Here is a 13349-nt window from a genome sequence, read left to right as displayed (position 1 = left end):
GAAGGGACCTTGGAGGTCATCTAGTCCAACCCCCTGCTCAGGCAGGAAACCCTATATCATTTCGGACAAATGGCTGTCCAGTCTCTTCTTAAAAACTTCCAGTGTTGGAGCATTCACCGCTTCTGGAGGCAGGTTGTTCCAAGGTTAATTGTTCTGTCAGGAAGTTTCTCCTTAGTTCTAGGTTGCTTCTCTCCTTGATGAGTTCCCATCCATTGCTTCTTGTCCGGCCTTCAGGCGCCTTGGAGAATAGCTTGACTCCCTCTTCTTTGGGGCAGCCGCTGAAATATTGGAACACTGCTATCATATCCGCCCTGTCCTTGACTTCAGAGTCTTGGCAAAGCTCTCCACAAGGTCCTCACCAGCTTCTCCTGGGTTAGGGTGGTGGAGTCTTCCCCGTTCCTTCTCTGCTCCTTTCAGATGGATCTCCGCACTTTAAAAGATTTAGGAGGGAGGGAGGGCGCGTGATCCTGCCTGTTTAAGGGTCTTCAGGGGTCTTCTGAAGTGCCTTTTAAGTGGGTGACATTGCCTGGGCTGACTCTTTGGGTGGCTGTCTTTCTTGGGAACGAGCGAAAGGGAGTGGGGAAAGAGAGCAGGGCGGGTAGTTAGTATTATTCTGAACATGAGCGGAGCTTAAGGAACCATGGTTTGTTTTGGGGTGGGCTATAGTCAAGGCTGGGCAGAGCAAAGGGGGATGCTTCAGAAGCCTGTTTGATTCGCCTTCGGAGAGGACTGAATCCAGCCAATCCGGGTAACTCCTCCGCCTTGGATTGCACCGAATGTCTTTTTGGAACTGAGCTAGAAAGACAAATGGGCGTACTTTTATTTCAATTTTATTGTGATTTGGTTTCTTGTGCGGGCTCAGTGGCTGGAGATCTGCAGCAGCAGCAGCAGCAGCAGGTGCTTTAAGCAAATTTAGGAGCCGCTTGTGAAGAGCGTGAAGATGGGAGGGGGGGGGTGTCTGATGTTGTGCCTGGAGCTGTTGAATTTCTCCTGTGAGCAGTCAAGGAGCAGATCTGTCCATCAATCTGCTGGAGTTTTCTTTGGATCACCCATAAGGAGGCATGTGTTAAGAGATCAGGGGTCCCCAACTTCCAGTCCGTGGACCAATACTGGGCCACGGCCTGCCAGCAATCGGTCTGCATAAACCAGTGGTTCTCAACCTTTTTAATGCCGCGACCCCCAACCGGTCATAAGTCGAGGACTACTCAACCGGTCGTAAGTCGAGGACTACTCAACTGGTGCAGCACCGTTTGCAGAATGGGACCTTTGGCGGGCTCAGCAGGGCTCAGAGACAGCCTGGACAATTCCTATTGGCTTCTGAAAGCCAATGGAATTCGACTCCATTCAAGAGAGTCTATTCTATTGGCTTTCAAAAGCCAATAGAATAAAAGGGAGTAGCACAGCTAAGGAAAAGGGGGGGGGAAAAATGGCGGACTGCGTTGTTTGGCGACCCCCGTGAAATGGTCGTTCGACCCCAAATGGGGTCCCGACCCACAGGTTGAGAACCACTGGCAGAAACAAAGCCCCATCCGCAGGATGCAGGCAGCACACAAAAACACGCCCCCTCCGGTCCGCAGAAAAACCTCTCTCTCCAAGTAACCGGTCCCTGGTGCCGAAAAGGTTGGGGGCCTCTGTTCTGGATGGTGTTCACTGCATTACCCCCAAACTACGACTTACGTAGTCACTTACCTCGATTTACGACCACCATTGGCACCTGAATTTCTGTTGCTAAGCAAGGTTCTGTTCATCAATCTGCTAGAATTTTCTTTTAATCACCAAGAAGGAGACATGTGTTAGAGAGCATGGCGTCTTCTAGATCTGGTCCGTGGACCATGAAGGCAGGACAGGTCCTTAAACTTCCTGTTTGCAAGTGATGGGGTACATACACAGTAGTCCAGTATTTGAGAGGCTGCCACAAAGAACAGGGGGTCAAGCTATTCTCCAAAGCACCAGAGGGCAGGACAAGAAACAACCTTTGGAAACTGAATAAACTGAACAAAGAGAGAAGCACCCTGGAATTAAGGAGAAACTTCCTGATAGTGAGGACAATTAACCAGTGGAACAGCTTGCCACCAGAAATCGTGGTTGCTCCATCACTGGAGGTTTTTAAGAAGAGACTAGACCAGTGGTTCTCAACCTGTGGGTCGGGACCCCATTTAGGGTCGAACGACCATTTCACGGGGGTCGCCAAACAATGCAGTCCGCCATTTTTTCCCCCCTTTTCCTTAGCTGTGCTACTCCTTTTTATTCTATTGGCTTTTGAAAGCCAATAGAATAGACTCTCTTGAATAGAGTCTAATTCTATTGGCTTTCAAAAGCCCATAGGAATTGTCCAGGCTGTCTCTGCCCTGCTGAGCCCGCCAAAAGTCCCCTTCTGCAAACGGTGGTGCACCAGTTGAGTAGTCCTCGACTTACGACCGGTTGAGTAGTCCTCGACTTACGACCGGCTGGGGGTCGCGGCATTAAAAAGGTTGAGAACCACTGAAGTAAACTGCTATAAACTTACAACACTTCCCATCTTTTCTGCTATGCTACATGGAAACTGGCAGGTGAGAGTGCCTACTTAATCTTGTCCGGCCTTAGTAGCTAACCAAGAACAGGTTGCTTAGTTCTTGGATGGGGACGGCCAGAACAATCTCAGAGCTGTAGGCTGGGCTGAGAAGTTTGAAGAAACGTCCTAGAAGAAGACAACCACCAACAATTTCCCATTCTGCAAACGGTGCTGCACCAGTTGAGGAGTCCTGGGGGTTTTGGCATTAAAAAGGTTGAGAACCACTGGACTAGACAGTCACTTGTCTGAAATGGTATAGGTTCTCCTGCCTGAGCAGGGGGCTGGACTAGAAGACCTCCAAGGTCCCAGCTCTATTCTATTCTATACCCTCTGACTTAAAGGCTGAATTGCAGATGTCCCCTTTTCAGTCCTTTCTGTTCTACTTCTAACAAAGTGAGAAATTGCCTCCATCAGCAGGTTCTTTCTTTTCTACCAGGGAAAAGCCGCAGCCTTTTCTCACCATTTTTTTTTTTTTTTTAGATTTTTAGCTTTTACTACTGCTAATGGTTTGAAGGTTTTTCCCCCATTCCTCCTGCCTTGTCGTCTTCTTCTTTAACACACTCGCTCCCAGAGCACGTTAGAGAGACTTAGGTTAAGTCTTCTTTGCATTTTCTGTGCAATTCTTGGCACTTCCCTCTCTGCTGATCATCGCTGGGTAGGAACATTTTGATGCTTTTTGGAAATCGATCCATCCCACGGTGGTCTAAGTCAGAGTCTGCTACAAAGTTGGCGCTTGCAGGCGCATAGGAAATGTCCAGCGGTGAGGAAATCGGAAGATTCGGGCAGTTCAAAAGAGTGTAAAAATTTATTGCAAGCTTAAGCTCTCTACAAGAATCTGAGCTACTAACGGTCAAGGGAAATAAGCGGGAATTAAGACGGCAGTCAAGGCGGGCTGGGTTCTTGTGGGCGCGCAGGGACTCATGACTTACGACGCGTGTGACCCCCCCCTCCCTCGGGCTCAGCCTGGTCATCTTCCTGAAACGACTGCAGTCCCTTTCTCTTTCTTCCTCATCGTTAAACTGAGAGTCAAAACCTTTTTTTTTATTACAGGCAGTCCTCGACTTACAGCAGTTCATTTAGTGACCTCCGAAGTGACAACGGCAGTGGAAAAACTGACTGGTGACCGTTTTTCACACTTACAACTCTTGCAGCACCCCCACCGGGTCACGTGATCCAAATTCAGATGCTTTGCAACGGCTTCCTATTTATGACGGTTGCCGTGTCCTGGGATATGTGATTCCCTTTTGTGGCCTTCTGACAAGCAGAGTCAGTGGGATTCACTTAACGACCGTGTTACTAATTTAACAACTGCAGCGATTCCTTTAACAAATGTGGTGAGAAAAGTCGTCAAATGGGACAAAACTCACTTAACACATTTCTCACTTAGTGGCTTATGCACACTTGCAACCACTGCAGCATCCCCATGTTCACGTGATTCAAATTCAGACACTTGGCAACTGACTCATATTTACGACGGTTGCGGTGTCCCGGCGTCATGGAATCCTCTTTTGAGACTTCCTGACTATTATTCACTTACTAGCTTAAGAACTGCAATGATTCACTTAACAAATGTGGCGAGAAAAATGTCCTGCAAAATGGAACAAAACTCACTGAACAAATATCTCACTTAGTAATAGAAATTAGGGTCTCAATTGTGGTCGTCAGCTGAGGACCACCTGTACACTCATTTAAACAAGATTTTACAACAGTGTCATTATCAACTCACCCCTAATTAAAAGAGGTGGCCTTTTTTTAAAAAAAAAACAACCTCACACGAAGCTATGGACAGGCTTTCCAATCAGTAAGATTATAGGAAGCAATGTACACGCCACGGTAAAACCACTACAATTAATAGTTTAATGCTTAAATGATTTGGAAATAATATGCATTTTCAAAAGTACGCACACAGTATTAATGTGCATCTGGGATAGACCTGGCTAGATTTTGACCTGTCTGGGTTCCAATACTAAAGGCAACAACACGTCACTGAATTTAAAGAATTAATAAACCTAATAAATGGCTTTTGAATCTATTTAATAGCCATACTTATTTAAAGGAGCTTAAAAATAGATTCCCGCTCTTTTGTGTTGAAAGATTACTGAAACCTCAACGAACGGATGCTGCCGATCATAATCCGCTAAGTGTTTTAAAATAAGCAAGATACGCCGGCTTCCATTTTGCATAGAATTATCAAGGAATTTATTGCAGTTTGAGCAAAAGAATTGGGAGAGGGTGTTGGATTGAGGAAAAACAGGAAATATTAAGGACTTTAATGCAGTAGATGTTGCCATCTAAAAGCTGAATAAAGGTATGGATACAGAAGAGGTGTAAGTAGTAGACACAGTGAGATTTGATTATAACTGTTTTATAGCCAGAAGAACTAGTCTAAGACTTGACTCTAAGTTCACTGTGTGCAATGTAACATTGCAGATTATTACTACTGTTGTTTTCCATAAAACTAATTCACACTGAAAATGTAAGCAAATTTCAGAATGTAAGTGCAAAACGTGGTTGCAATTATATTTTGCTTCATTTGCAAAAAAGGCATTTAGTAAGTCGAGGTCTATTCTTTACTGTTTGCTTTCCAAAGGCACTTGAAACCATCTTAGTGTCTAATGATGCCTAATTTAAAAGCTTCTAGCCAACCCCACATTATTTTAAGGCAGCGAAAGTCATCTTCTTTTAAGCCGTAAAGTGATTTGATTTTGACTTAGCATATTGTTCCAAACTTATTAATTTGTGGCTTATCCAACAAATTAAAGAAACTCCAGCTTACTATTTTGCATGAGCGCAGATTCTGATTAAAGCTTTGCATTCGAATTTTGGTCGGTCTGATAAAAATAGTGCCGCAATACACATTGTGGACAAATAAGGCACATAAATGGGTACTCTTGATGTATTTTCAGTGATCAAGAAAATGAATAAAGAGAGAAGGAAATAGATGGAAGACCTTCAGCTCAAATTGTCACGAATGCTTCCCTTATTACTTCATTAATTGATGGGTCACAACACAGGCTTTCAATATATTAATACAAAAGTCTCTTCTAGAATCAAATGAAAAGCACATCACGCTACACCGTTAATATGTCCTCATGCTGCAATATGTTTCCTTCAGAAATATGGAAGACTCCTAACCTAGCCTTTCAGAAATTACTTAAAACCTGAAGACTGTTCCACCAAGCATTGGGGGTTGAGTGTATGCAGGCTACCATTCGGATAGTTGTTTGCTTCTATTTTATTATCAGGATCTCTTTGTGAACTACTTTGAATCCCGTGGACATGGGTAGTTTATGTATGTATGATATTAAACTACAACAACTTTGCTGTGGAATAGCTGTTTCACTCTGGCCACTAAGCAGACTGTGGGGATAAAAAGTAACAAATCCCTCCCACTATAGAGGCCCAAATCCACCCCACAGCATAATACAGGCACAACTCCTAGAGAGTAATGCTGGTTTGTACAAGAGGTACAACAGCATAGTATTGTCCAGTCAACCAGGCCCAGCTGTAAGAGAAGAGCAGGCAGAGCTAGGGGATAGAGTTAAACGTGTCATCAGCTTAGAATCCTTACATTGCCACGAAGAGCCCAAGTCCTCTTGAATTCCGTTGATCCTTATCTGGCACCAGTTTACTACTGGACTTAGTTGACCGGATTCTTGTATATAGGTTTGAATAAATCTTCTGTACTGCAACTTAGCACATGGCACTGATCCTTTGCGCCTGACACCAGTTGACTTTGAGAGTCCTGCCCAGCTGAGGTGTTAAGATGAGGTGATAGGGTTGCTCCACTAGGCTCATCCTTGTTCTGAAAACATTTCTGGTGGTCACTGAGCAGGTTTTGGTAGATGGTGTTCTTGGTGACTACAAATGTTGCTATGGGCTATAGAGAATGTACTGGAGACGTGGGATCTATAAGGTTAAGACCACCGAAACCATCAAATCTTTGAGGTGGAGCAGATGAAGAGCTGTTGAACATCTTCTTCAAAGCCATCTCACTACTCCTCTACAGAAAAAAGACCTGTGTGACATTAGTTTTACTGTACTTGACAGGATAACGCAGAGCATGAAGTACCAGCTTCAGATGTTTAATAGACGTGGCAAGTGGACTGGAAAGAGAACATACTTCAAGTCTCAACAAAACTTGGGAGAAAGACTGTGACAGAGAGGTGTCTGATAGAAGAGTACTTTATTCCCATCGCTTGCTTCTGTCTTATAAAATGCTCCAATTAAGGAAGAACAAGGTGAAAAGAGAATAATGGCGAAGCCACTGAGAAAAACAACCTTTGCATCTAGTTTAGGTGTGTCCAAACAATGGCCTGGTACACATCCGGCCCCGGAGAGCTGATAATGCAGCCCCACAAGATCATAAACATTTAAATTCTTAGGTGATTTTTTTTTTTAGCAATATTTGTAGACATCAACTGTGTATTTTATATGTCATTGATGGTGAACCTTTTAGAGACCGAGTGCCCAAACTGCAACCCAAAACCCACTTATGCATCGTCGGGTGCCGGGTGGGTGTGGCCCATTGGGTGGCCGTGGCTGCAGTGGTAACAGCAGACTGGGTGGGACTAAAAAGTTCAATCAATCAATTCCAACTTTGCAAGATCTTTTTTTTCCCGCAAGAAGTTGAAATTGACTGATTGATTGAACCATATTTTTTTTTTTTGCACACGACGGCAGAGGCCTAAAGCGAAAAGGTTTTATAAAAACCAGCTGAAGGCCTAGGACTAGGGCGATGGCGCACGTGCCCACAGAGAGGGCTCTGAGTGCCGCCTCTGGCACCCGTGCCATCGGCTCGCCACCACTGTTATATGTGGTCCAAGACAATTCCTTTTTGCTCAGTGCTGCCCAGGCAAGCCAAAAGGTTGGACAATTATTGCCGAGATGATCACTGGTCCTAATTCCTGACATACCGTATATGCCGGCGTATAAGGCGACTTCTGCGAGCGCTAAAATCGGTGCCAAAGACGGGGGTCGTTTTATACGCCGGGTCGCCTTGTACGCCGGCATATACGGTACTTAGAAAGTCAGAAGTCCTATGACTTCCATGACTGTTAAGATCACGGGTAGGTATTCTTGAGGACAGATAATCAACTCTCTGGCTTAGCCACTCAAGGTAAAATGGCTTCGAGTGTTCTTATGTCACTCTTTCTCCCTTTCGGCTTCTCTCTTTACTCCTTGTAACATTCAGATTAAACCCAGGTGTCCTTTCTGCAGCAGAGATGTCACACTGAATAACAGAGAGTTGGAAGGGACCTTGGAGGACTTCTAGTCCAACCCCCTGCTCAGGCAGGAAACCCTATACCATTTCAGACAAATGGTTGTCCAGTCCCTTCTTAAAAGCCTCTGGTGTTGAAGCATCCACAGTTTCTGAAGGCAAGTTGACCCCCCCCCTGGTTAGTTGTTGTTATCGTTTTGTTGTTTGTTTGTTGTTGTTGTTGTTGTTATTATTATTATTTCTTCTCCTCCTCCTCCTCCTCCTTATAGTTGAAAGGGACCTTGGAGGTCATCTAGTCCAACCCCCTTCTCAGGCAGGAAACCCTATACAATTTCAGACAAATGGTTGTCCAGTCTCCTCTTTAAAACCTCCAGTGATGGAGCACCCACAGCTCCTGGAGGCAGGTTGTTCCACTGATTAATTGTTCTCACTATCAGGAAATTTCTCCTTAGTTCTAGGTTGCTTTGCTCCTTGATTCATTTCTATCCATTGTTTCTTGTCCTGCCTTCAGGTGCGCTGGAGAATAGGTTGACTCCCTCTTCTTTGTAGCAGCCCATCCAATATGGAAGGAAGCAATGTTCAAGTTTACCATTTGCAAATTAAACCAATATACGAGTTAACATAATGGACATCGTTTATTAGGAATACAGGCCAAGAATGTTAAAACCATAAACCAAACGTAAGGAATAAAGCAACAACAGCATTACATAAAGAGCACTTCCAACAGCTTTCTTAATCAAATAGCCACAGCCTAATTCTTTTTTGGAAAACAATGGGATTCTCTTTCCCCATAGACATGGTTTGGTATGCAACAAGAAAATTACAGGGAAATCATAATACAGTGCCTTTCCAGCCCTTAATTTATAAGAGACTGTAGAAAGACACATTTTTTTTCCCTTGGAGGAGTGTCCTCCGATCCTTTCCCCAAGAACATTTTTTTTATTTTTACATATCAGCTGTTTTCATGATTAAAATTTAGGATAATTGCATGATAAGTATTAGTAAGGGGTGTATCCTGCAGATGATTTTAAGCTGGCATAATTTCAAAATGTAGAGTGCATTATGTTTATTTGTTTCTGATCTGCAATCAGTCTTTACTCCAATATTACTAGGGTGTTTTAATCTCCTGACATTAAGCTTTTCTTCGCACTTGATTGGATACAAAGATGAAGACAAACAATCCTAAGCGTTTCAAGTAAAATATCCTTTGAGTACAATCAGAACAATCTAACAGTTTGCTGGAGGATTAAATTATAAGCACGGAAGTCATATTTTGGAAAGAGATAAATGACGATCAGACTTATTCAAGTGGCACAAGGGTTGGGTGGTTTTTTTTTTTTTATCTCTCTCTGAAACTTCAATTTATGTAGGACTGACTTTTCAGGAAAGACAGTTATAAGGAAAAAAAGTGAGAATATGGAATGCATGCAGTATGACCTACCGGTAAAGTGGAATTTGTTAAATAAAAAATAGTGGCGAATATATACAATCAATCCTCTGAAAAGGGCTTGATGCTATCGCTTTACAAATAAATTATAAAAACAACAACAACATTTCCAGATTTACAAACACCACAGCAAAATGCTCCCTTCAGTCTGTATATGATTTGGTAGGTTAATTTGGGTCTTAATGTTAGTTCCTTCATTACGATATAAAGGTTGATCACATAGCATCAAAATGGAATCGGTGAGCTTCTTGCCTTTTCTCGCGATCATCTGCTTTCTGGAACAACGGCAACAATAAAATGATTATTTTAGGGAAAAATAAATACGCCTTTGGTGGCTGCAGCTAATGTTGATGACCAGAATTATAAAGAATCAAGACAAAATGATTACCGTAAGAGATAATGCTGGAATGCTTACTAAAACTCTTGATGAATAGTAGTTTATATAGTAGAGTTGTGGTGGCGCAGTGGTTAGAATGCAGTATTGCAGGCTGACTCTGCCCACAGCCTGGAGTTCAAAGGATAAATCTTGAATCTGACCCAGCATGGCTTTGCTTTGTATTCTTAACCAAGGAAAAGTCTAAAACAGGCCGGGATATGATGGTGATGTCTAAAGGTGGCATGTAAGACATGCATCTTTACTATCTCATCCTTAATCTGACAAGGTGTTTTTGCTCTCTGTGGATGAACCAGGACTTCAGGTTGATGGTGCTGCTTTGGATTTTACTGCCAGCCCCTGTATCCTTCAGAGAAAGTGTGGCTTTCAGGTGTTAATCACACTCTGACTTCCTAGCAGTAACTTGTGCTCCTGCCACAAAGATGCTGACATGTCTCAGTCTATAAAAACACCCCATGACACATTCCCTTCTACCCATCCATTATCTCGGCAAAGAATTCACGCTGCATAATGGGCCGCACACTTGCCTGCCTTTCCTCTTTTCCATTCTTAATTCTGAACCCGTTGTATTGTCTCACCGATGACATTTTCAAAAGGTTATTTTGCAGCGTTTCATTAACGCAGGGATCTAAACAGCAGACACATTGCCCGTACTGGTGCAGCGCACCAGGTCGGGATTCGCTCAACGGAGCTGTAACGGGTGCATCTGATCCTGCTTAACGGCAACCAGCCATGGCTTATTTGTTTATTTTTTTAAGGATTGGCAGTGAAAAGCCATGATTTTTAGGTCGTGAAACCTGGCTTGCTTTGCGAGCGAAATTATAATCGCCAAAACCCAGAATAAATCAGAAGTGGGGTTATTTTTCTTTGCTTTGGGTTTCCATATAGCAGCTTCTTGTCGGATACTGGAATAAAAGGCTAAACTCACTCGCAAACAAAGTCACTCGTTAAATGGCTGCTATGGTCATTAAGTGAACATCAAGGTTCTTAAATGAGCCAATTTATTTATTTATGGCCAGTTTTGCCAAAAACTGGAAGGAAATGCCGGATTAGGGCAAAGACGTCATAAAACAGGGTCAAGACTCCGCAAAGGGCTACAAATGCAGGCCAGTTGCCAGGTGCCCAAGATGCGTTGGGGAAGAACTGGGAAATATAAGCCTCGGTGAAGACCTCCAACTAGGGATAGCTAGCAAGATAGGGGGGTTAGGAACGTTCCCCTCTGGGGTGCCTCACTATCTAGGAGTTGGGATTTAAGTGTCTGTTGAGTTTTGGTAATTATGCAGGCTCTTAAGTGCTTGCCTGAGGTGCCAAGAATGCTTTTGAAAGACTTGGTGTGCTGAGCAACTGTAAAAGAAAACGGGGCAGGGATGAATCGACCAGAAATTGGTAACACAAGGCATCGTTGATTTACTTCTCCACAGGAAATGCTTCTGGCATGTTAAAGGAAGTACACCACAGCAATTCCCATTTAGCCTTAATTGCGAAGCACACAGATGCTTTCTCTGTTGCGTCCCATCTCCTGTACCACGGGGGGGGGGCGGGGGGGGGAAGAAAAAAAAGGTCCATCCTAAACTATACTTAATTTGAACCATTTCTGTCGGGAAAATTTTGCTGCTGAAACTCGGGCTTGGAAGAAGCAAAACAAAGCCTTCATCCTATAGGCCGGTTTTCTTTCATGCTGGTTCAGTTTCCATGCCGTTCTTCAAAACGGGCACGTCCTTGGGCGCTAAAATAGTGTGCCCTTCGCTCTATTGTTTTCTGTTTCTTTAAAAAGCCCAGCAGCCAACTGATGGATTATAATGCTCCGTTTAGAACTTAAGGGTCGAAGAAGAGCGAAAAGAATGTTTGTGCTGACATAGTTTGGCATATAAACTCGGCTGTTGTCTCAAGGACAATAACTGTGCAATAGTTGAACATCCTGCCTGCTTCTTGGTGCTAAGGTTGTGCACGGATCCACGGTTAGCGCTTGGCTTAATTTGCAAGCAAAGCCTTTGGAGAGACTAAACTAGGTTACTTTATGTCATCCATGACAAACAACGAGCCATCGCAAGCCTCAAAAGATGTAATCATGTCCACAGGTATGATTATGGCTCGCCCAGACAGCAGCGCTTTCTGTCTATCCTGCCGCTGAACGGTTAGCTATGAATAGAAAGCCCTGTGAGAAATGGGGACAGGCGTTTTCTTTTGTGGCGCTGAAAGGAAGCTTTTTAAGTAACTTCTGGGAATCAATGCATTTCAACAGAGTAAAATAGCAGCTTTGCTCACGGTTGGTGAAATATCTCTAGTTTTGAAGTTTGTCAATAAGGAAGCCAGCAAGGGCACTTAATTCAGAGGGAATTTCTATTGCAGCCGAGCTAAACCAGAAAAAAGGGCTGATTTAAATTTCGTTCATCCTGGAGCCGCAATGAATGAAAGACCCCCCCACGGGCAGGGGTCACCCAAATGTTTCCAGCTCAGCAAACTTCTAAAAGGCCATTTTTAATCCCACCCTTTAACCTTGGAGAGCAAATTGGGAGAGCAGAAGACTCCTCATCTTCTAATCCTGGCAATGCTCACCGTTCTCACACATTCCCTAATTAATGGAAGAAAGGAAGGGAGGAAGGAAGGAAGGAGAAAGAGAGAAGGAAGGGAGGGAGGGAAGATAAGAGAGACAGAAGAAAAGGAGGAAGGAAGCATGGGAGAAAAGAAGAAGGAAGGAAGGAAGGAAGGAAGGAAGGAAGGAAGGAAGGAAGGAAGGAAGGAAGGAAGGAAGGAAGGAAGGAAAGAAGGAAGGAAGGGAGATTATGGAAGAAAATGCTGTAGCTTAAAAAAACTCCAAAAAACTTGATGTAAAAAAGGAGGATTTAATGAGAAAGGGAGTGTCTTATGTCTTCCTGAGGCTTGCTATCTTCCAAAAATAAAAATCAAGTTAGTTTTTCACATATGGGGGGTGTCTTAAGGGATAAACCTAGGTTTATGGCATCAGTGTCATGCCTTGAACTCTGGCTAAGTGGAAAATATTTGTTCTGTCCGCAACAATGACTTGACTTCTAAAGACTGATAACCATGTGGTTTTGTTGGGATTTTGCCTTCTGCACTGGGTGGTCTATTATTGTATTTTGGCCGCCATGCCTTACAATTTTTATACAGAGGTGTACAACTTAAGCCGTGAGGTCACCAAAATTTAAATTAAATTTTAATTTAAAATGTAAAGGGCCGTGGTGGTGCAGTGGTTAAGATGCAGTATTCTAAATGCCCACTGCCAGCAGTTCGATCTCGACCGGCTCAGCCTTCCATCCTTCTGAGGTCGGTATAACGAGGAACCAGATTGTTGGGGGCAACAGGCTGACTCTGTAAACCGCTTAGAGAGGGCTGTAAAAGCACTATGAAGCGGTATATAAGTCTAAGTGCTATTGCTATTCTTTCTACTTTCAAGTCTCAGCACGATTCAAGAGATTCAAGTCTCTTTCTAAATGTGGCCTTAGCTTGACGAGCAAGGTAGAAAAATATTGACAAGCTTACCTTCTCCTGCCAGTGCAGTATGCCAATTATGGTTAAAATGAAGACACAGACTCCAATTAAGGCAATTGCTGTTAGCAGTACAATGTTACTGGGGGTCAGGTACAGCTTCGCACTCCAGCTGGGGGAAAGAGAAGAATCCAAGATAAATCAGTGGTCCTGTAGACGGTCATGAAAAGAAAATCTTCCGCAGGTGATGGGGAAAGCCAAGACAGAAACAGATGTTGGACCCATAGTC

At 43.6% G+C, this 13349-nt stretch overlaps 1 protein-coding gene across 1 annotated transcript in view; it reads right to left on the bottom strand.

Moving 5' to 3' along the window:
- Nucleotides 1-8388: 8388 nt before the first annotated feature.
- The window catches only part of ITFG1 (integrin alpha FG-GAP repeat containing 1), an 84276-nt gene continuing 79315 nt past the window's right edge, over nucleotides 8389-13349 (bottom strand). The window contains exons 17-18 of the mRNA XM_039352451.1: nucleotides 13115-13232; nucleotides 8389-9494 (exon numbers count right to left, since the gene is read on the bottom strand). Of these exons, the coding sequence (XP_039208385.1) occupies nucleotides 9435-9494; nucleotides 13115-13232 (178 nt within the window). The 3' untranslated portion in view covers nucleotides 8389-9434. The remainder of the gene's footprint in view (nucleotides 9495-13114; nucleotides 13233-13349) is intronic.

This window comes from Crotalus tigris, unplaced genomic scaffold, assembly GCF_016545835.1.
Source record: "Crotalus tigris isolate CLP2741 ecotype Arizona unplaced genomic scaffold, ASM1654583v1 scf7180000018432.44079421565:4894166, whole genome shotgun sequence".
NCBI classification, from domain to species: domain Eukaryota; kingdom Metazoa; phylum Chordata; class Lepidosauria; order Squamata; family Viperidae; genus Crotalus; species Crotalus tigris.
The sequence above is the reverse complement of the archived record's forward strand: the minus strand, read 5'-3'. Positions and strand labels throughout refer to the sequence as shown.